General features: G+C 34.5%; 2 protein-coding genes across 2 annotated transcripts; both read left to right on the top strand.

Moving 5' to 3' along the window:
• Positions 1-4,870: 4,870 nt before the first annotated feature.
• On the top strand, positions 4,871-8,411 carry LOC141402057 (uncharacterized). The gene is made up of 2 exons (XM_073982685.1): positions 4,871-6,451; positions 7,554-8,411. Exons 1-2 carry the CDS (start codon positions 5,084-5,086, stop codon positions 8,007-8,009), a joined length of 1,824 nt encoding a protein of 607 aa, XP_073838786.1. The 5' UTR covers positions 4,871-5,083; the 3' UTR covers positions 8,010-8,411.
• An 8,899-nt stretch (positions 8,412-17,310) lies between these two features.
• mad2 (mitotic arrest deficient 2) lies at positions 17,311-18,374 on the top strand. Its single transcript, XM_073982692.1, has 2 exons — positions 17,311-17,648; positions 17,735-18,374. The coding sequence occupies exons 1-2, from the start codon at positions 17,429-17,431 to the stop codon at positions 18,136-18,138; spliced, it is 624 nt and encodes a 207-aa protein (XP_073838793.1). The 5' UTR covers positions 17,311-17,428; the 3' UTR covers positions 18,139-18,374.
• The last annotated feature ends 5,280 nt before the right edge of the window (positions 18,375-23,654 follow it).

Genomic DNA, 23,654 nt, shown 5'->3' with positions numbered 1-23,654 from the left:
ATTTTGCCAGTTTTTGTAGTTCGGGAACACATTTTATCAAAAAATTGTAAAAATAGTATAAATAGTACTATTTTGCAGGTTCTGGAACACAGCTAATAATTGATATGTGTTGAAAACAGAAGAACATGAGCAAAAACAAAATATGTGAACGGAAAACAAAAAGAAATCGACGATTTTCATTCATAATTTTGAATCTGTCTTTGCGATTGTCTGGTCGCCTACGTCACACAGGCAAGTTTTGGGGTTTTGACAACCAATACATGAACTCAACTGTCCTGTCATGTATAAACGCAGGGAGAGAATTAGACATGGTACAATTAAAAAGGTAGAAACAACGGCGAATTGCTACAACAAAGCAACTTTTTTTGTAATGTAACATGGCACAATTAGGAAGGTAGATGCATCAGCCCAGCTGATCGAATCTAAAACGTCAAAAAACTAGGAATTCGCCATGAAAAATCAAAACAAATAACCATATGATTGGGTAAGTAAGAGATAGCATGTCATCACTTTAAAGACAAACACAAGCGATAAAAAGAGACAACAAGAGACCATTCGGCGAAAATTTTGACAGTTTACATTACAAAAAAGTTGCTTTGTTGTAGCAATTCGCCGATGCATCTACCTTCCTAATTGTATCATGTAATGTAAAATGTAAAAATTTTCGCCAAATGATCTCTTGTTGTCTCTTTTTATCGCTTGTGTTTGTCTATAAAGTGAACACATGCTATCTCTTACTTACCGAATCATATGGTTTTTTGCATGGTACAATTACTTAGGTAGATGCCTCAGCCCAGCTGATCGAATCTAAAACGTCAAAAAACTAGGAATTCGCTATGAAAAATCAAAACAAAAAACCATATGATTTGGTAAGTAAGAGATAGCATGTGTTAACTTCACTGTACAAACACAAGCGATAAAAAGAGACAACAAGAAACCATTTGGCGAAAATTTTGACAGTTTACATTACAAAAAAAGTTGCTTTGTTGTAGCAATTCGCCGATGTTTGTACCTAAGTAATTGTACCATGGAAAAAACAAAACAAAAAACCATATGATTCGGTAAGTAAGAGATAGCATGTGTTCACTTCACTGTACAAACACAAGCGATAAAAAGAGACAACAAGAAACCATTTGGCGAAAGTTTTGACAGTTTACATTACAAAAAAGTTGCTTTGTTGTAGCACTTCGCCGATGTTTCTACCTAATACTATGTTTACATTTACGAAATCCACTCGATTTCAACTGTCAATTCCATTGCTCAAACGTCAAATGAAATCCAATCGATTTCAGAAGAGTTTTCATTTGACGTATACACAAAGGAATTGACAGATGAAATCGAGTGGGTTTCGTAAATGTAAACATAGTTTAAGTAATTGTATCATGGTTTTTTGCATGGTACAAATACACAGGTAGCCGCATCGGCAATTGTTGGCAACATAAGATGTCAAAATTTGACATCAATTCAATGCAGTTGACACATTATTGGTCTGTTCCAGAACTGCAAGAATCTACTAATTTTTACTATTTTTGCCGATAACATAAAGGGAAAAATGCTATCGTAGTAAAAAATAGTAGCTTCTTGCAGGTTCTGGAACAGAGCATATGTTAACATCAGCTGGCATGATAATGCTACCTGTATTATTATACCATGGTTTTTTGTTTTGATCATGGTACAAATACACAGGTAGCCGCATCGGCAATTGTTGGTAACATAAGGTGTCAAAATTTGACATCAATTCAATGCAGTTGACACATTATGTTACCATCAGCTGGCATGATAATGCTACCTGTATTATTGTACCATGGTTTTGATTTTTCCATGGTACAATTCATGATACAATTACTTAGGTAGAAACATCGGCGAATTGCTACAACAAAGCAACTTTTTTTGTAATGTAAACTGTCAAAATTTTCGACAAATGGTTTCTTGTTGTCTCTTTTTATCGCTTGTGTTTGTACAGTGAAGTGAACACATGCTATCTCTTACTTACCAAATCATATGGTTTTTTGTTTTGATTTTTCATAGCGAATTCCTATTTTTTGACGTTTTAGATTCGATCAGCTGGGCTGAGGCACCTACCTAAGTAATTGTACCATGGTTCACTTCACTTATGGTACAATTAAAAAGGTAGAAACAACGGCTAATTGCTACAACAAAGCAACTTTTTTGTAATGTAAAATGTCAAAATTTTCGCCAAATGATCTCTTGTTGTCTCTTTTTATCGCTTGTGTTTGTCTATAAAGTGAACACATGCTATCTCTTATACCCCGGTTACACTATTGAAGGTTAACCCACTGGGTTTAATAGATCCAGTGGGTTAATCTTTGCTGGTTACACTTAGCTTTTCGAGGATATAAACTGTCAGCTGATATTTGTTTACGTATACATACAAAATAACTAATAAAGTCGTGTTTTACACTTTTGCAATTTCTCGTATGACAATTTCTCATATTGGTATATTTTACACACAGGGATACATTTTTGTATCATGGTATCAAGCGTACTTTTTGTTTAAAAAAGTGTCTAAAGTAAAAAAAATAAATATTTTTATGACTTTCAAATAACTTTAGATTTATTAACTCCATAAAATCTCATGCGACCAATCGTAAACGTGTAAAACACGACTAACTCTGTTGCAAAAACAGTTGCAACTTTTGGTACTTTTTGAGTAGAGTTGGATTTTTTCGCACAAATACCGAATACAACACTGTATTTTTGGTGGATTTGTGCCGGATTTAAAATAAACCCAGTCGTGAGAGAATTTAATTTTTGTATGGCAAATCTGGTCAGATTTGACCAGATTAAGCAATAAATCCTCATAAAGTGGGTTAACCCGGCAAAAAACTGTAGTGTAACCGCACTATTACTTACCGAATCATATGGTTTTTTGATCTGATTTTTCATGGCGAATTCCTAGTTTTTTTGACGTTTTAGATTCGATCAGCTGGGCTGAGGCATCTACCTTTCTTATTGTACCATGACTTCACTGTACAAACCATGGTACAATTACTTAGGTAGATGCCTCAGCCCAGCTGATCGAATCTAAAACGTCAAAAACTAGGAATTCGCTGTGAAAAATCAAAACAAAAAACCATATGATTCGGTAAGTAAGAGATAGCATGTGTTCACTTCACTGTACAAACACAAGCGATAAAAAGAGACAACAAGAAACCATTTGACGAAAATTTTGACAGTTTACATTACAAAAAAAGTTGCTTTGTTGTAGCAATTCGCCGATGTTTCTACCTAAGTAATTATACCATGGTACAATTAGAAAGGTAGATGCCTTAGCCCAGCTGATCGAATCTAAAACGTCAAAAAACTATGAATTCGCCATGAAAAATCAAAACAAAAAACCATATGATTCGGTAAGTAAGAGATAGCATGTCTACACTTTATAGACAAACACAAGCGATAAAAAGAGACAACAGGAGACCATTTGGCGAAAATTTTGACAGTTTCATGGTACAATTACTTAGGTAGATGCCTCAGCCCAGCTGATCGAATCTAAAACGTCAAAAAACTTGGAATTCGCTATGAAAAATCAAAACAAACAACCATATGATTCGGTAAGTAAGAGATAGCATGTGTTCACTTGACTGTACAAACACAAGCGATAAAAGGAGACAACAAGAAACCATTCGGCGAAAATTTTGACAGTTTACATTACAAAAAAAGTTGCTTTATTGTAGCAATCCGCCGATGTTTCTACCTAAGTAATTGTACCATGGACAGTTTACATTACAAAAAAAATTGCTTTGTTGTAGCAATTCGCCGATGCATCTACCTTTCTTATTGTACCATGGTACAAACACAAGTGATAAAAAGAGACAACAAGAAACCATTCGGCGAAAATTTTGACAGTTTACATTACAAAAAAAAATTGCTTTGTTGTAGCAATTCGCCGATGTTTCTACCTAAGTAATTGTACCATGGATTTTTCATGGCGAATTCCTAGTTTTTTGACGTTTTAGATTCGATCAAAAATAAAAAAATAAAAAGAAAAAAAAAATGAAATGAAGAAAAATACAACTAAATTGCAACCTTGTTTTTTATATAGTTTTATGTACATATTAAAATCATGGTGAGGGGTGCTTTAGTTTTGGCCGATACTATATTTACGTGATACACTTAAGCGGACGGTTTGGTCTTTTGACATTTTTACCATTAAAGAAGTACAGGAACGAAGGTTTAATATTTGGTCTATTCGGTCTATTCCAGAACAGCAACACCTTGTTTTTGTAATATCGAATTTTGTAGATCGATTTATGGGTACTTTACACGATATGTTTTTTTACATATGAGTTGTCACTTTTTATATACAAAAGGTATGTGCAAAGTGACAACACAAATGTAAAATAACATACCGTGTAAAGTACCCATTAGTCCCAATTTACATTAGGCGAGTTTACTTGCGGCAATTGTCAGTTTGATGGAGAGAGAGGTGAGGCATATGGTAACCCTTTGCCTCTCAGCCCCCTCTCTCACCAACAAACTGACAATTGCCGCAAGTAAACTCGCCTAATGTAAATTGGGACTTACTCTCCTTAGCGCAAATGTAGAGCGCTGATTTTTAATGGGGAATTCCTAACTATATATGAAACTCATATACTAAAAATTAAGTCTGTATGTAATCTGTGGGCTGAGCTATGGATTCCTAAATTATTACGAATATTGACGAACGGACAAAAATAAGTTACAAAAACAGGGGGGCAAGAATCTACTAATTTTTACTATTTTTTTTTTCGATAACAAAGAAAAAAGTTTTTTTCGTAGTAAAATTTTGTAGACTCCTACAGGTTCTGCCACAGGCATAATGTTCTTTTAGTAAAATGTTTTTTAAGATCTTTACACTTTCTCCAATGGACAGGTTACACGGCTTATAACCACATTTTACAAGATTATTCAAAAACATCTGATTTGAAGAACATGTATCAGCTGTTACTTTGAACGTCGTTCGTGATGTGTCAAAATGACAGAGATAGCAAAAGAGTGAAAAATAAAAAAAACAGCTGTTCTTAACAAAAACTAGACGCAGTTTTGCAAACAAATTAGAAAAAATATATAATAAAAAACCAAAATGGGTGATCACCTAACATATCCAGTATATTTCTTGCAAGGATATTTAGGTTATGAGAATGAAGAAATGTGGGATATAACATCGTCGGAATTGGAAATGATTGACATTGAAGCTGACTCAACAGACGAAGAGGATGTGACCTTATCCTGCTATGATGTGGTAAAAATTGATGAGTATGAAGTTTCCAACACTATGAAGAGCCAGGAGTTTAAAATTTCAAATAATAAAATTGCGATACAACAAATAAACAAACCGTTTACACTGCAACAGAATTCAACCAATAATGAGACCATTGCGATTATCCCACAATACACACAAACGTCAGAAGTGGATGTTATAACAAATTCTACAAATTCAGTTGTGGACCATCAACATTCAAATTGTACACTTAACGTTTGCACTCACAAAAGTAGATATTCTCGTGAAAATACACACAACGACGCTGTAATAGAAAAATGGAGCCCATATCTTGAATGTCCCATATGTAAATTTTTGTATCCGAAATTTGGGGCGTTAAGGCAGCATTTTAAAGTGGCACATTCTGGTAGTGTATGTCACATTATTTGTTGTGGAAAAATATTGTCACAGTCCAATGATATTGTCCATCATATTTATGCTTCTCATCAATACGAGTTGGAACCCGATGTGAGTTCCATTAATATAACACGGGAAGAATATGAACAATTTGTTCAACATTACATACCCACAATGAAGTGTGCACTTTGTTTAAGCGAATATAATGGATTTTCACATCTAAAGGAACACTTTGCAGCCTATCATTCGCCGGAAGTTTGCTTCATAGCGTGTTGTAATCGTAAATTTGCCACATTGGAAGCTATAACGGAACATATTCGTGCCCATTTAGATCCCCAAACATTTCATTGCCGTTTGTGTAAAAAATCGTATGTGACGAAAATTTGTCTCGATCGTCACTTGCGTCAAATACATGCAATGACATCAAGAGATTTGCTCAATTACCACTGCTCCCAAATACCCAACGAAAATAGAGCCATAGCAAGACTGAAATTTAATGATATTGATGCTTTCATTGCTGATTTTGTAGCGAAGCTAAAGTGTGCCATTTGTAATTGCGAACTTTCAAACTATGACAAATACACAAGACACTTTGCTATCTGCCATCCATGCTATAAGTGTAAAATTGTTTGTTGTGATTTGGATTTCCATTCTCGCCATGATTTCGAGGAGCACATTTATCTTCATTCCGATCCAAGTGGTTTCATGTGTATAGTTTGTAATCAAAAATTTACAAAAAGGTCCTCTTTATACGCCCATATGTGTCAGCATCATCCATTCGCAATAAATAATGACATGTTAAGTAGCAAATGGGTGGAGGAGTTCAATGAAAAGGTAATTATATAAAAAGTATTTTTATTTTGATGTAAATGAAAGATTTTTGTCCAGCTTTACTATTATTAGAGGAAAGTAAATATGCAGTCGCATTGTTGTAATTGTACTCTATGTAACCTCAATCTTAGGCAGTGAGTTCATGTCAGCTATTTATCGACTAAAGCAATAAGTCACCAGTGGCGGAATAATGTTAATTGAATTGACTATGGATTGGAATCTCGAATTAAGGTCTATCCTGTATTACTGTAAACCTTCGAAATAAGCTTTCAGAAACTTTCAACGAGAGACGAAAATTGTGAGATTCGACATAAATTTAATACTCTTCCACCTGGCGTAAAAATCTGGAAAAATTACCACAGGTAGATCTTGTTGTCCTGATCACAAATATATAAACTTTTCCGGGGGGAAGTCCATACTTCCCGAGATATGAGCCTCTTGAGTTCCGAAAATTCCCTTGTTAACGTAAGAAAAATTTTTAAATTAAAAAAATGTTGTTTTCGTGCCCTAAATTGGCTCCTGTCCATAGAAGAAAGTTTTGAATCCCCGGCCGAAGGCCGGCCACTTAGAAAAAACTTACAATTTAAAAAAAATTTCAAATTTTTTCCGTCAGGTGGAAGAGTATTCAATTTGTTCCTGAGATTCTTACAAACACATTATTAAAAAGATGTAAAATAGTCCGCCAAAATGGGACATAAACGGTGATAACATAACAGTCAATTTATAAACATGTAAGACGTCCAGTAAACTCGAACCAACCTTGAGAGTTAAAACCTATCATTTTCAATTACCTCGGGCAACAAAAGACTTTCTTCAATTCGTGTATACCTATGAAAAGCTGAAGGGTATTTTAAATAGGCGGCTTTCACAGATGAACTACAAGTGCTATTCTGAGGGCCGATGAACGTTAATCTGCTTTGAGCGTTAACAATCGGTCGAAAACTACTCATTTTCCCTGATTTAACAAAAAACTGCTGCCAAATTTAAAGTTTAATACATAACCTCAATTTTATGCTAAAATTAGTTTTGTAAAAATAATATACATATTACGAATACCGCAATATAATCCATATACATATATTACCATCGTCTTTACTCATTTCAGAATATACCGAAACCGCCGACCAATCAAAATTATAAAAAAGTTATACGAGCAGAACTAAAGGCGATTCGTTTCGCCAATGAAACATTTAGTCTCAAAAAGGAAGTATTCAAAGCTATACATCATCTTCTATTGGAGTGGAGTACACGGGCCTATTTAAATGGTGATAGAAAGATTTCTGTTGCCCAGATTAAAGAACAAGCTGGGGAATTACGACAAATATTGAATGTCGCCAACTATCGATGCCATCCGAAACTTTTTATTGACTTTAATGATGCTATTGCAAGAAAATCGGAAATTATACAACGCGGAACAATGTTTTATTCATTGAATTATATGGATATTTTGGAAAATTGTAAGCATCGCATACATCCCGCGGCATATGCAAGATTCAAAGAACGATTACGCAGGCCAAACAAAACAAATACAAACACAAAAAATAATAATAAACCACTATGATCCGGGCTGCCAGATATTTTTATGGAAAATCGTCAAAATGACGATTTTTTAAATTAAAATCGTCAAGTCTATTTTATAAAATCGTCAAAAAAGCAAAATGGAACGTTTAGTTATATTTAAATATATTTTTAATTAAAATAAACATAAATTGGTTATTAAAGTAAACATGTTTTTACTTTAAATCAGTATTAAGTTGAATGATTAATTAAACGATTTTGTAAATAAATATTTGAGTTATCAGATATAGAAGTTCAAATTGAGACAATACACTGACTGTATCGCCTCCTTATAAACCAATGTCATTACTGCAATTTCCCAAATTAAACTTATATATCTTGAAAATGGCACAACTTAGGAAAAAAATAAATCATACAATCTTGTAGAAAATTTTCACAGCTTCAACATTTTCTTTAGACTCATTTCGATACGACTTGCCAAAAATATAGGAGACTTTTGGAGCAGTGCAATTATATATATACTAGCTGAAACCGGTGCGCTTCGCTTCCCCGACCAAGATAAAGAGAAAACTCACGGTGAGATGCCGTTCATAATTGGGCTGAAAATATAATGGAATGCTATACTTATATTGAAATTATTCTTTAAAATACTTTAATACATAAATATAGCAGATTTGAAGGCTTTCTCTATACATTCAGTGCCGTGTATGGAGCTTATGTTATGGTATTTTTGTATGGTGCAGGTAGTAAGACTCCTGCTAAATCCTTTCCTACTATAACTACACCTAAGTGGGTGACATTTGGAAATGTCATATCGTCACCATAAATGTCCCCTCTAAAGAAGAGAATTAAATTAGGAATAACGTTAAGATTGAGAACGTTTTTCCAAGGGCATACATATATCAAGCTGTTGTGACACCTTAAATTACTATTAGGGTAACTCCCGCTTGCATTGACAATTTTTAATCCAATAATAATAAAAATGAGGATAAGGACATGTCTTAAGTAAATATAGGTAACTGTTTCCCCTTCGCCCATCCCACCTAAGAAGCCTCTCAGATATATGATATTTAATAATATTAGCCTTGATTTTCTCCAACTAAAAGTACACGCATACTATAATGATGACTTTTACTGACATCAAAGACACTTCCTTAAATAATGAATCAGAGAGTCAATATTTTATTATTATTCCTTATCTCTACTCATGTGATATTTTTTACCAAAAGGATGACCTTAAATCTGAACGGGTTTCAAAATATTTTTTCGAACATTTTTTAGTCCAAATTCTGCACACAATTTACAAATCTCGACCGGTTTCAATATAATTAAAGCTCTGTTCCAGAACTAAAAAGTTTTTACAACTTTTACCACTTTTACACATTTTGCGTTCCCGTACACAAAATTTATATGAAAATCGTTTACGACTTTTACAACTTTTACCACTTTATAAAGTACGGGAACAGGCCATAATATATAGTCCCAATACAATCGTCTGCGATTGATCATCGTATCGACGAAATCCTTGATTGTTCCAAAAATAATTTTTTATCTCGCATTCGTTCAGCGTTATCAATCCATAATATACGTGATCTTTAAGTCAGAATCATACCTTTTAATCATCACTTACATAATCAAATGAATTTTCCTTTACATTATAAAATTTGTTATTTTTTTCATTGTTAATCTTTAGCTTTATTGTATCATATTGAATTGTATTGTATCGTGCGCATATGGTCTCAGTCACCCGGCGCCTTAAGCTATATTTTATAAATTAAATTTATAAAATATATTGTAAATAAATAAATATAGTCCCAATACCTTCACACTTAAAAACTTCATTTGAAATTGGACATTCATAGCGTGTTGGTGTGCATGAAATGCCAATTCGATGTACCTCAGTCTGCCCGTCTGTAGAAAAGTAGACAAAGCTCTCAACATTTCTAATGAAATTTTTGAGGAAAAATTCCCATTCTCAAATCTGTTCGAGATACTAATTTTGTACATTGCGTGCAAAAGTTATGGCGGTTACAATTCTGATTATTAGAAAAAATCTTATAAAAACGCTATTCATTATATCGAGAAAAATTGTTAATTTATAGCTTCTTACATACTATATGTTTACTGAGGTCCCATAACTTTACTGAAAAAGCTGTAGATGTTCGCGGAAATTAGTCCGTGTTAAGACACAAAAATTTCTCGGGAAAGTAAATTCAGTTTTTAGGCAATAGGGGGTAGGAAAGAGTATTGAGGAGCTCTTTCCTCTCCGCTCTCTCCCAAAAAACTCACAGCCCTATTCTGAACATTCCCATGGGAACTGTTTCCCACGGGAGCGAAATTTCCCATTCCCACGTTTTCCATATTCTCAACGACGTGGGAACATCAAATCATGGGAATTGAATTTTCGAAATTCGAAATTAGTTACACCAAATTATGATAGCATACTTTTAGGGGGCTGTAATTTTGTTTTGTAATACAAAATGACTATTTGCATTGAATTCGCGGTTTTTGAATTAGATTAGCAAAAGCACAACTTATGCTTGGTTTACATTTACGAAATCCACTCGATTTCAACTGTCAAACCCATAGGTTAAACGTCAAATGAAATCCAAATGAGATTTCATTTGACGTTTGAGCTATGGTATTGACATTTGAAATCGAGTGGATTTCGTAAATGTAAACATAGCATTACTTAATTCAACAACCGTGCATTGATTTATGGATTTTTTAAGTGAATGGAGTCAACGATGTGTGATGTTGTTCTAATAAGCACATTTTCTTCAGGTTGTGCGAATTGGTGTAAGCATTTTTTAATTAGTAGGCAAACATAATTTTTATGTAAAAAGTAATAGGAACTTTTTAAGTTTGTAACGAATTTAAAAATTGTATGTTGATACCGAGTAATTTTAGTTAGGGGTTTAACGAGTATATCGCTAGTTTTACTTATTCCTAATGATCGCTAGAACTCGTATTTTGCATATTTTTAAAAAAATTCAAAAAGATAAGTTCGGATATTTTTCTCGATTATTACATATTTTTGCTTGTTATTACATATCGTCACCATAAAAATCCGAAGACGTATCTCAAAAAAAATAAAAAATAATAATAATAATAATAAAATACGTTTGTGATTGAATCTAAAACTAAAACACATGCCCTTGCAAAATTTCAAGCTTCTACGTTCAAAAATAACGATCCTATTCAAGAAAAGGCATTTCGGAAAATGGGATAGCATTGCAATAATTTGGCATATATGTACATATGTACGCCTGTGATCTTTGTCGTGTCGTTGAGGAGACTAACACGTTTTCAATAGAACGTTGGTCGTCTGATTTAAAAAACCCGAAAGTTATATTACGAAAATGAATAAAAGTTGTAAAGATTGTATATATTATGGTTATTTTCCAATATATTTTAATAATTATTGCCAAAAATTCTTTTGAAATTGATTTGTTTTTACTTGTTGTTCTGCGTTAATAGAATCAACCATGACTCTTTTTCTCGTATTTCAATACATATGGTCTGTTCCAGAACTGCAAAAATCTACTAATGTTTGCTACTTTTTTTTGTTTTGTTCGATAACATAAAGGAAAATTTTTTATCGGTGTAAAACATGTTAGATTCTTGCAGGTTTTTGTATCATATAAGAATATGCAAAATCCGAAGTCGTCTAATGACATATTTTACAGTACATTTTGTATGCTTTTATTAAGCAAACACTTGGCGATTATAAATATTTGCAATAATTTTGTCGTGTAGATGTCTTAAAATATAAAATTTCATAAAAATATGAAATTTCTTGAATTTTTTTTTTCAAACTCCCACACTGTTTGCTGGGGAGATTTTTCCCACAAAAAGACACAAAATTCTCCCACAATTCAAGATAGAGAATGTATACTTTTTTCCCATGGGAACAAATTCCCAATTCGAACTTCATTCAGAATGAGGGGAGATGGGAAATGGGAAAAAAACTCCCACAAAATTTTGTTCAGAATACGAAAATGTGGGAATGGGAAAAAATAGGGCTGTCAATTTACTTTCCCGAGAAATTTGTGTGTCTAAACACAGACTTAGGAAATAATTCAAAACAATTGTTAGTTTGCAACTTAGAGCTGGCAAACCATCGATATTCCCAACATTAGATATTTTCGATATAATGTTTTAAAATATCGATTGCTATCGATATTATCGTTAAGTTGTCATCGCCATTAATTTGGAGATGAAAATGGCGGAAATGTCAATGATTTTCTAGAAATTATGCAAAAGTAGTTCTCAGAAATGTAAAGGAGAATAAACAAATGCTTTTATTTTATAAAAATGTAAAAAAATACAATTTATTTTACCGAAAAATGTGTACGTGTGACTACGGACTTACTTTCTTACACACACATAACCGAAAAACTGCGAAATTTCTATTTATTTCAATGGATTTTAGGTTAGGGGTTTTTATTCCGATAATATCGATAGGCAAAACTATCTATCGATATTGAATTTTTAAATAACAATCGATATTATCGATAGTGCCATCGATTTTTGCCAGCTCTATTGCAACTTGTTTTAAGACGGTTTGACAGTTATCGATATTTGCGAAATATCGACATTCAAAACTGACAATTGGTCTGTTCCAGTACTGCAAGAATCTACTAATTTCTACTATTTTTTCCGAGATAACATAAAGGAAAAAATTTTATCGTAGTAAAAAATAGTAGCTTCTTGCATGTTCTGGAACAGAGCAAATGTGTACCCAGCTTAAGCGGGGTACACACGATCAGTTTTGACTGTCGATTTTTCGGAAATATCGATAAATGTCCAACCGTCCAGCAACCACAAAATATTTTGTGGTTGCCTGATGACTGACAAAAATGAACGGCCACACTGGCAAGCAACCGATTATTTGAGCAAAACTGACAGTCAAAACTGATCGTGTGTATCCCGCTTTAGAACTCAAAAATCGATTTTTCGATTCTTGCGTAGGAATCAAAAATTGATCTTTCGATCCTTTGATTCTTATTAAGAACTCACTTGGATAAAAGAATCGTTCGATCGAGATGACTCCTTAGTTAAAAAATGTGAACGTTTTAGTGTATAATGCTTCGCGTTTAACACTGCCGTACCGTTAGATTGAATTTGTTCATCAGTACAACAAATAATATAATTTTGTTGTCTTGCTCTTACCAATGTAAGCTTTGTTCCTTTACTTTTTTAATGGTAAGTGTGGTAAAAGAGGAAAGTGTCAAAATTGCTCTCTCATGAACATTTTTACCAGAAAAGTAAAGGAACGGAAAAATGGTAGATCTGGCAGCAATGTCAAAAAGAAACATAAAAAATCAATTTTCGTCTTTTATTTCACAGTTTTTAATTTAGTTTTGTCAGCGTTCGACTTTTTCTTCTGTTTTTCGTCCATTTTCTTTTTCATTGTGAAATAATCGTCAAACAAAAGTCGAAAAATCAGTTCTGCCATTTTTTACCTGCAGAAATTTTGGTGGTAGCCTGTGGTAGAAGAGAAAGCCATTTTAGCTCTCTCTCTCTACACCCACTCTCTTAAAAATTGCTTCCAGTTTTGCCACTTTTCGGGGTTAAGGAACGCTTTGCAGGTTAAAAATGGTAATAAATGGTAACCTCAGGTAAGTAAAGGAACACAGCTGTAATCTGTATATTTCATTTTCGTGGTACATCAAAAAGTCAAAACAGAATTGATCTTTCGGTTCCTTCTGCAAGAATCGAAGAATTATAATAGAAAATCGATCTTTCGATCCTCTATGAAGTCAAAACTCGATTCCGATTTTTAGATTAGAGTTGTTAACATCTAGTTCATTGAAGGACCTAGTTCAAAATATAGTTCAATAGACACCGGTCGTTTCTTTGAACAATTTGCGAATGATTGATTTTATCTCTTTGTTTGTATGAAATAACTCATACCCAAACGAACTATGGTACTGAACTAGTTCACTAGATTTAACAACTCTATTTTAGATTCTTCAAATCAAAGAATCGAGGAATCGATTACTCGAAAATCGACTTGCGTATCCCTAATAGGGATACGTATTACCAAGCAAAAATCGATCCTTCCATGGTTTAATTAAAAAGGTTAGCTAAAGCTATCTGCCAATTTGAATTTTTTCTTTCGAGTGTTCCTAAAACTTCAAAATTATATACACAAACTGTGTATGTGCTGTTTGAAAAATATGTCAAACAATTTTAAAATCAATCGAATTCAATGATTTTTAAAATTGTTTTTAGAACATTTGCATTGAAGAAATTCTTCAGCTTTGCATTAAAACAATCATTTCATCATGTCCACAATTCGATTATGTGGAGAAACTTTGACACTTCATTCATTTTTCGCGTTTTTTATAAAATACTCAAAAAATGTATTGTAAACAAACCCACTTGTTGGTTTTGTGTTTAGTAATTTTGACGTTTTAGGAATTCAGAAAAAATCAGGGTTTTATAATTTGTTTTCATCTAGATCTACCTCTTTACTTATACCATGGATCCTTCGATCTTTTGATTCTTAAGCAGGGTACACATTGTCAGTTTCGAATGATAGCTTTGTTGTGGCTTGCTAGTGTGGCCGTTCATTTTTGTCATTCATCATGCAACCACCAAATATTTTGCGGTTGCTGGACGGTTGGACTGTTATCGATAATTGCAAAAAATCGTCATTCAAAACTGACAATGTGTACTGTACTTTACTTAGAACTCAAGAATCGATCTTTTGATTCTGACTTAGAACTCAAAAATCGATGTTTCGATTCTTACGTAGGAATCAAAAATCGAACTTTCGATCCTTTGATTCTTATTTAGAACTCACTTGGATAAAAGAATCGTTCGATCGAGATGACTCCTTAGTTGAAAATGTGAACGTTTTAGTATACAATGCTTCGCGTTTAACACTGCCGTACCGTTAGATTAACTTTGTTCATTAGTCCCGGTCCACACTAGCGTGAATATCATTAAAAAATTTCATGAAATTAGGTGTTCTTAAATCGAACTCCCCACTACAGCAATTTTATCATTTTACTTTACTATGGACGTCGATCTAGAGACGCATAATTTCATATCAAAATTTCAGTGAAATTACTGTAGTGTGGCCCTGGACTTTGTATCACAAATAATAGCTCTGTTCCTTTACGTGCAAGAATCTTCAAGTTTTACGATTTTTTACTCGAAAAGCGTTCCTTTACTTCAGACACCATACATTTCATATGAGAGCTGTTCACAACTTTTACTACTTTTGCTGGTTTTACCATTTCAAAAGTAAAGGAACGGATCAAATATAATATTGTTGTCTTGCTCTTACCAATGTAATCTGTATATTTCATTTTCGTGGTACATCAAAAAGTCGAAACAGAATTGATCTTTCGATTCCCACTACAAGAATCGAAGGATCATAATTGAAAATCGATCTTTCGATTCTCTATGAAGTCAAAACTCGATTCCGATTTTTATAGCTGGTTTACATTACGAAATCGAGTCGATTTCAAACTGTCAATTCCTTTGCGTGTACGTCAAATGAAAACTCAAATGAAATCAATTCGATTTCATTTGACGTTTGAGCAAAGGAATTGACAGTTTGAAATCGACTCGATTTCGTAATGTAAACCAGTTATTAGATTCTTCAAATCAAAGAATCGATTACTCGAAAATCGACTTGCGTATCCCTATCCCGTACACAAAAGTTGTGTCTTTTTACTTTTTCAGTAATAATTATTCAGTAACTTCTTTTCAGAGAGTAAAACGCCTGTTAGACTATGGACTTATACTATGATTTAAACTGTCAATCCCATACAATATACGTCAAATAAAATCCAGTGGATTTAGAACTACGATTTATTTGACGTATATACTATGGAATTGACATATGAAATCGAGTGGATTTATAAGTCTAAACGTACTATAAGAGAGATTTTACTGTTTGATACGAAAATAGAGAAAAAAGTAAAAGCTCTGTTCCTTTACGTGCAAGAATCTTCAAGTTTTACCACTTTTTACTGGAAAAGCGTTTCTTTACTTCAGACACCATACAATTCATATGGTAGCAGTTTACAACTTTTGCTACTTTTGCCGGTTTTACCACTTTCAAAAGTAAAGGAACAGACCAAAAAAGACAGCATTTAGTAAACTTTAGCAAGATAACAGTTGATAAACAAAATAAAAACATTGGCGCCAATGCATGAATGAAAAACTAATTCCAATGCAATGAAAAAGCTCTTTAATATTAAGCAAAATAAATAAAAAATTATTAATATATTAATAAAATAATCAATAAATATAGCTGAATCGTAATATTTATAGTATTTTTCCACAAAAATAAGGTAAACATTGAGCAGCTGATCATTAGCAGATGATTAAAAAACAGCTGATCGAACTTGCTAAATGTTGCTGGGAAAAATTCTTTCAGCCACTTTTAGCAATTTCTCAGCAAACAACCTTAGTCCCAATTTACATTAGGCGAGTTTACTTGCGGCAATTGTCAGTTTGTAGGTGAGAGAGGGTGCTGAGAGGCAAAGGGTTACCATATGCCTCACCTCTCTCTCCTACAAAATGACAATTGCCGCAAGTAAACTCGCCCAATGTAAATTGGGACTTAATAAGGCAAAAATAAAAAATAATTTCAGCATGAGCCAGGCTGGGATTCGAACCTGGGTCTCCGACAACTGAGTGTCAAGGTTGCCGGCGTCTTAGCGTTCTAAGCCACCATCAACTTGTCAAAACTTTAGTAGACAATAATTGATGATCAAAAAATAAAATCTTCTGATATAGAAGAGCAATTACTAATGATGTAGGAATAAAACTTACCATAGTATTTGTGAACATTGAAAAATGGGATTACCAAGCAGGACTATAGGAAAAGTTTGGAGTTTCAATTAACTGACATAATTTCGCATATACATTTATCTAATGAAGTTCGATATATATACCAGTTACCAAGCTTTGCCTTCGTCTGCCACAAAAAAAAAAAAACAACATCCTTATACACCTGAAGATCGGATTTACCACCCGTGAAACGTAGTGTAATGGTTGGATGCGTGGGACTTCGGTAGACTCCTAATTTTTCAATGTATCTCTAAAGGCCTAACAGCTCAACTCGAAAGAGAATTAATTAAACTGTCAAAATTGTTCTCTCACTTCGCTCTCTTTTACTGAACTTTTGTGTAGAAAGACAGTATTTAGTAACATTTCGTAATAATTATTACAAATTATCACGTAAAAAGACACACCTAAAATGTATATGAAAATCGTTTACGACTTTACCACTTTATATAGTACGGGAACTGGCCAAAACTTTAACGTAAAGGAACACAGCTCATGTTTTTGATTTTCTTTGCCGGGCATCAACGCCGTTAACATTAACCGGGCATTGGACTTTATTTTAACGCGGAAAATTTGTGTCGTGCGAAAAAGGATTTAATTTGCGAGCTGTTTCTGTTTCATTTGCTTTGTTTTTATTAATTAAAAATGTCCACAGCCCAGGCAACCAAAAATTGTATTACCCTTAAAGGTTCTGCCCAAATCATAGCGGAATATCTAAAATATGGCATAAATTCGATACTGTTTCAAAGAGGAATATATCCAGCTGAGACGTTTGAAAGTACACAACAATATGGCCTCACAATTCTCATGTCCAAGGATCCAAAAATTGAGGAATTTCTAAAGAAAGTTTTGGAACAGACAGAAGGTAAGTGCGCGCCAAATATCAGTGCTAGAATATTGCTTATGCAGGGCATGCATATATTTTTTTTTTGTTTGTTTTTGTTTGCTCAGAATGGCTTTCGAAAAATATGATCAATAAAGTATCCATGGTCATCACTAATGCCCATACCAAAGAAGTTCTCGAATGTTGGGACTTTAAAATGAACGCTGAGCTAGGTGATGGCGAAACTGTCGATCCCCATAAATTAACATCATCCAAAGAATTAAAACGTGTCCAAAATGAAATACGCGATGTAATGCGTCAAATATCGGCAACAGTTACATATTTACCTCTCTTGGATTGCATTTGTACATTTGACGTTATGATTCATACATTGCAAACATGTGATATACCCGAAAGTTGGGATGAAACAGGACCGGCATTTATTCAAAATGCCCAGGCAGTGCAGCTACGTTCATTCTCGACTGGTTTACATAAAGTTGATACCGTTGTTAATTATAAGATGTCCACGTAGTGATTTCATTTGTAATTTCTTTTTTATTCAAATCGAACTATCCTATTTATGTATTATTAAGATTTTTTTTTGTGAAAAATGATTTTTTAAATTATTTGCTTGTATTGTCTGCTAAATTTAATTTTTAAACTATTTTTTAAATTACTTAAGTCTGGAGTATTCTTTAACTGAATCTTCAACTAAAACAAAACAAACATATTTTTAAAAGTTTTATAATAAAAAATGACATTCTACTTGAATAAGTCCCGATTTACATTAGGCGATTTTCTTGCCACAATTATTCTCTTTCCCTTTTCCTCCTACGTCCATACAATTCTATTTTGAAAACATTGACAATAATGTCAATTACGAAAAATGTAAAGGAACTGTCTGAAAATTGCAGTAGAGAAATTAAGAACGTAGACATGTTGAGTTCACAAATTTAGCTTTACTCCTTGAAAATAATCGGTGTTATATTGGAAGCCATTATTTCAATCTTTCCCGATCGTTTAACAGAAAACTAAATCGATCATAACATATGAGTGCATAAATAAGTTGCAAGAAATCTAAACCAAATATGTATCTCATGATACACAAACGTAGAACGTAGTGAATCGATTTCGTCGTATGAATATTAGACACCCGCTCAGTTCCTCCAACAACAAGTAGAGAATTCAAGCGTCGAAAGAATATTTTAATCGCTGCGTGGCAAGATTGAACAAAGCAGCTTACCGCGGTGTCATGCTTAGAACGTCCTGAGGAAGTATGGCGCCCGAAATAGTAAGTATATAGTAGTAGCTTCCAAATTATGCCAGTTAGATATGTTTGTATATCGCTTAAGCTAGAATTTAATAACAAATTAATGAAATGTAGCAGTCAAGTGTGAAGTTGCGGAGGTTTAAGGGCTCAAGGAGATTTCACCTCAACAAACAGATGTACTCCAGTTTATATGCTAGTATGGCTCACTTCCGTATCGTCAGTTGCTTTGTGTTGTTTAAACTTCGTCAAAATATTTTAGTTGCACACTCATACATTGTTCCTCGATAATGCAACTAAATGCATCACAAATAAAAATGATACATGTTTTCTTTTTACCTACGTTAAAAATGCGTGTTTTTGACATTTTGAAATACGTAGCTTTGCAGTTAAATACAAAGGAGTTAAGAAACATAATTGTTCGCAGATTTGCAGTCATTTTATAAAGCAACTGACGTCGCGGAAGTCAGCCGGCAAGTCATTCTGTTGCTGTACTTGAAGAATCTCTGTATTCTGATGTAGATGGTCCACTAAAGACATGAGGAGGCACACTGTTATAGTTCAAGGTGCATTCTGACAGGTTTGAATAGTTTTCCATCGCGTTGGACTTATAGCTTACCACAGACCGCATAGCTTACCATAGACCGACCTATCGGGTTATATGTAGTCAACAAGGTTTCTTTATCTGCTAACCAAATGCCCGGCTAGGGACTTGAGGAACTTGTTCCTCCATCTCAACTTTTCGCAGATAGCTGTGACATGCGCGGACGACATGAACACGCTGTCGAATGTGACCCTTATAATTTTGCGGTAGTTGGTTGTCGGAATTCTGCTGTCATCGACCATGACATTCGACTCAGTGCTCACCTCTGCCACCCATGTGGTGAACAGAGTGGCCGTAGATTTAGTGACAGATACGCTGACTTCCGTATCGTCAAAAGCTATGTATTTCAAGACGTCATAATTGCGCATTTTTAACGCAGGTAAAAAGCAAAAACAATGCATGAGTGTGCCACTGAAATATTTTGACGAATTTTAAAAAGTGCAAAGAATTTAACGATACGGAAGTCAGTCATATTTGCATATTTATCGCGTGGAAAAAGGTGGAAAGATCAGACAAATACGAGTTCAGGAGTTCACAAATGACGGTACCTGGCAAGAAGATCGTACAAGTATCCGCACACGTTACGATCTCAATGCCGTCTGAGGGGGTGGAATACAGGAAAGGTAGAGGTTAAATAGATCCGGAGATATCACCCCACACTGGGGAACTCTCTGTTTCACTCCTCGGAGCTTGGACTTCTTGTTCCTGAATTCTACTAGTATTGATTATCCAACGTTTCAAACTTGGCCGGAAGGCAGTCAGCTCGATGTCCCCAAACAGCATGGAGTGTTTCAAAGTATCAAAGGCTTTTGATAAGTCAGGCGCCACCATCACTGTTCTACTACACTGCTTGCTCTGGTTAAGTCCTCGACTAATATGTGTAGAGATGGCGTGCAACCCTGTTGTGCTGTGCTGCTTACTGAACTCATGCTGATGATCGGCAATTGGATAGCTATTTCTGACGCTAGGGAGGATTTAAGTCTCAAGGGTCTTTGCTAAGGGCGACAACAGCTTTGCTGGCATCCTTGCCTGGCTTCAGTAGCGGGACCATTTTCCAGACAACGGGAACTATGTGGGTGGCTAGCGACAGGTTGAGAACTTTAGTGAGATGCTCGACACTCGGCTCATCCAGCTGTTTCAGCATTTCCATGGAGATTCCATCAGGGTCCAATGCATTGGTTGATTTAGCATTCCTGATGACATTTGCAAATCATCCGTTGTAAATTGTGTTGATTCATCTTCGGCAGGAAGAGATCTAATGCGACGTTTTACCCTTCCAACGAGAGTCATCTCCCTGACTCTGGGGTTACCGTTGCATCTCCTGGGAAATTTGGTCTCATTTCGAGTATTCGACAAGCAGGTATATGACGAGCGGCTGGAGCAGTGATGAAGTCTCGGAACGTCCTCTCTGCTATCACAAGGATTGGACAGATCTCTGAAGCGGTGATTAATGAATTCTCTGAGACTTGGCCAATTAATTATCTTTCCCATGATTGATAAAGAAAATTCCAGAGGTGATGAAATCGGGCTTGCCAGATGACGTCATTTTTCACACCAGATGACACGATGGTCATATCTGGGGAACTGTGACACTCACCGCTAATTCTGGTAGGGACGTCCTCATTAACCGTTCAAAACGGAGGGAAATAAATGTGATCAGTCAGCTCTATACCCCTCTGGTCTTTTTCGAGGACCGAATGCCACAACTCATGATGAGGAAAAACATATGGTTATGACTTTCCAAAAGCGGGTTAATGTTGAGCGAGCCTATAACGTGGAGTAAAGCTATTTATAGACGGGATGTATACGTTCAGCAACTCTACCTCGGAAGTTCCACAATATCAGTGCGATTCTCAAACTCATTTTTGAGTTACCGACAAAAGTCGGTAACATTAAAATGCAAAATGATGAATAAAAAGTTCAAATAAAAGTTGACCGAACTTGTTATACCCTCCCTCCTTTCGTTTATGAAGAAGACAATACCAAATTTCACCAAGTTCAGCAAAACAATGTGGCTAAACTTCAAAATACCAAAATCTGGAGGCACCGTTCCATGGCGGAAAGTTTTTAGACCCAAAGAAAACTAAATACCAAATTTTTGATATTTCAAAAATACCGAAAATCAACAGGTAAGGCTGGGGGATATAGCAACCCGAGGACTTATACTGAGAATTCTATTCTGGAATATTTTATAACCCCATAGAAGACTAAGTAACAAATTTCAGTCTTTAGGTGTGATACTGACGTCACAACCTTCAGAATAACGAAAATTGGGAGGTACCGTTCTATGGTGGCTATTTCGAAACGTGGACCGATATACCCAGTTTGCAATACCAAACATCGTAGGAATAGTATAAACTTCTATACCAAATTACAAAGCTCTATCTCAAAAATTTCAGTCTGAAAGGCTTTCACCTTCGACAAAGACTAAATACCAAATTTCAGCCATTTCGGTGGGATGCTGTGGCTACAACATTCAAAATACCGAAAAACGGGAGGTACCTCTATGGGGGCTATATGAAGGCTGGACCTATATCGACAAATTTCTGGGGGAAAGTTTTATACCCCAAATGAAGACTAAATACCAAATTTCAGCCATTTCGGTGGAATATTGAGGCCACAACCTTCAAAATACCGAAAATCGGGAGGTATCGTTTAATGGGGGATATATTAAGTCGTTGGTCGATATAGCCCGTTTGCAATACCAAACATCCTGGGAGTAGTAGAAACTTCTATACCAAACTACAAAGCTCTATCTTAAAAATTGCGAGCTGATTTCAACAGATGGACGGACATGGTTATATCGAATTTTACCCTGATCAAGAATAGGGTATTCGATGAATATTTCGATATGTTCCCAGCAAAAAAATTTGGAAGTTGTGCATGTGGAGTTATGATTTCACTACATCCTTCGATGCCGTCCACACGGACTTATGAAAAATGCAATCCGTTGGATACATTTATAAGCAGTTGCTTTAGAGATACCTACGAAACAAAAACAGTTGGTTGATCCCAACCCGACGCTGCCAACATCATTTCTTCTAAAGAGACACTAGAGTACATCAGGAATATTGTCAATTATTTCATATCCCATTTCAGAAAAAAATGATAATTTTTTTTTCGCGCTACATCAACGATTTTTGATATGTAGGTTGAGAAAAAAATTTCCAGTACGAATCTGGTTGCGAGCCAATTTTTGGTTGTTGCGGACAAAAGTTATGGAGCTTTTATTTCGGTTTTTAAGAAAGAAAATATTATAAAAACGCTAATTATTTTAATGAGCACCATTGTTACAAAAAAGTTCTCTCGAAGTGACTTCAGCGAGTAGATTGCATAATACCTGCAAAATTTTACACAGAATTCGCGGAATGTACGTAAAATTGATAAATTATTGGATATATGCCAACTTTTTTTCAAAATTAAGGCCCATTTAGTGGTCATAAAATTAGATAAAATTTTGTTGTGGATCAAAACTTCACGGCGAATCAAATGAGTCTACAATCATACAGATTGGTGTTATAGTTTCGATGTTACAGCCAAAATAAGCACGTATTTTGGTCAAAAAAATAATTTTTTGTTTGAAAAAATATTTTTTTACATGCACTATGTAGTAGAAAATGTTGGAAAAATCTATAGGAATATTTCCTTCGTTTTGCTTAAATCTCCCAATAAAATAGACGGATTTTGCTTTATTGACATTCATATTAAAGCTTTCCCATTAGGGAAGGTAACTGGGTTGAGGAGGATATATCTCAAAGCTTCTGAAATGGAAACAGAGGTCAAATAACCCATTTTAATTTATATGCATTTTAAAATACGTGTAAATCGCGTAATTATTAAAATCATTTTGTCCGCATGTGATTTTCATGTACAGCAAGACCATATCTTTTAATTTATATATATTTTTCGAAATTTACATTGGAGGCTAAGATGTAGCATCGGCTGCATCCTAGCATTAAAAAACCTATAAAATATCTCTAATTTGCGCAAAGTGCATACAATTTTTGTCCGCATCCGATTTCAATGTCCACCATTAAAATCTACATCGAAATATATCTATTTCAAGGCGATCAATCAAGAACCGTGGATGTAGCATCCCACACTATTTTTTGGGATAAAATGAATGTAGCTCCCCTATAAGTGAAGTTTTTAAATCTCTGTTTCCGCTAAAACGAAG

The sequence above is a fragment of the Musca autumnalis genome, unplaced genomic scaffold (genome assembly GCF_047663935.1).
Source record: "Musca autumnalis isolate F117 unplaced genomic scaffold, ASM4766393v1 scaffold_4, whole genome shotgun sequence".
NCBI lineage: Eukaryota > Metazoa > Arthropoda > Insecta > Diptera > Muscidae > Musca > Musca autumnalis.
This window is presented reverse-complemented; position numbering and strand designations above follow the sequence as displayed.

Bases quoted from the DNA above. Each gene is read 5' to 3' on its own strand.
- LOC141402057 (XM_073982685.1), top strand. From the start codon at position 5,084: ATGGGTGATCACCTAACATATCCAGTATATTTCTTGCAAGGATATTTA. The intron at 6,452-7,553 runs GTAATTATATAA...TACTCATTTCAG, and splicing joins TGGAGGAGTTCAATGAAAAG to AATATACCGAAACCGCCGAC.
- mad2 (XM_073982692.1), top strand. From the start codon at position 17,429: ATGTCCACAGCCCAGGCAACCAAAAATTGTATTACCCTTAAAGGTTCT. The intron at 17,649-17,734 runs GTAAGTGCGCGC...TTGTTTGCTCAG, and splicing joins AGTTTTGGAACAGACAGAAG to AATGGCTTTCGAAAAATATG.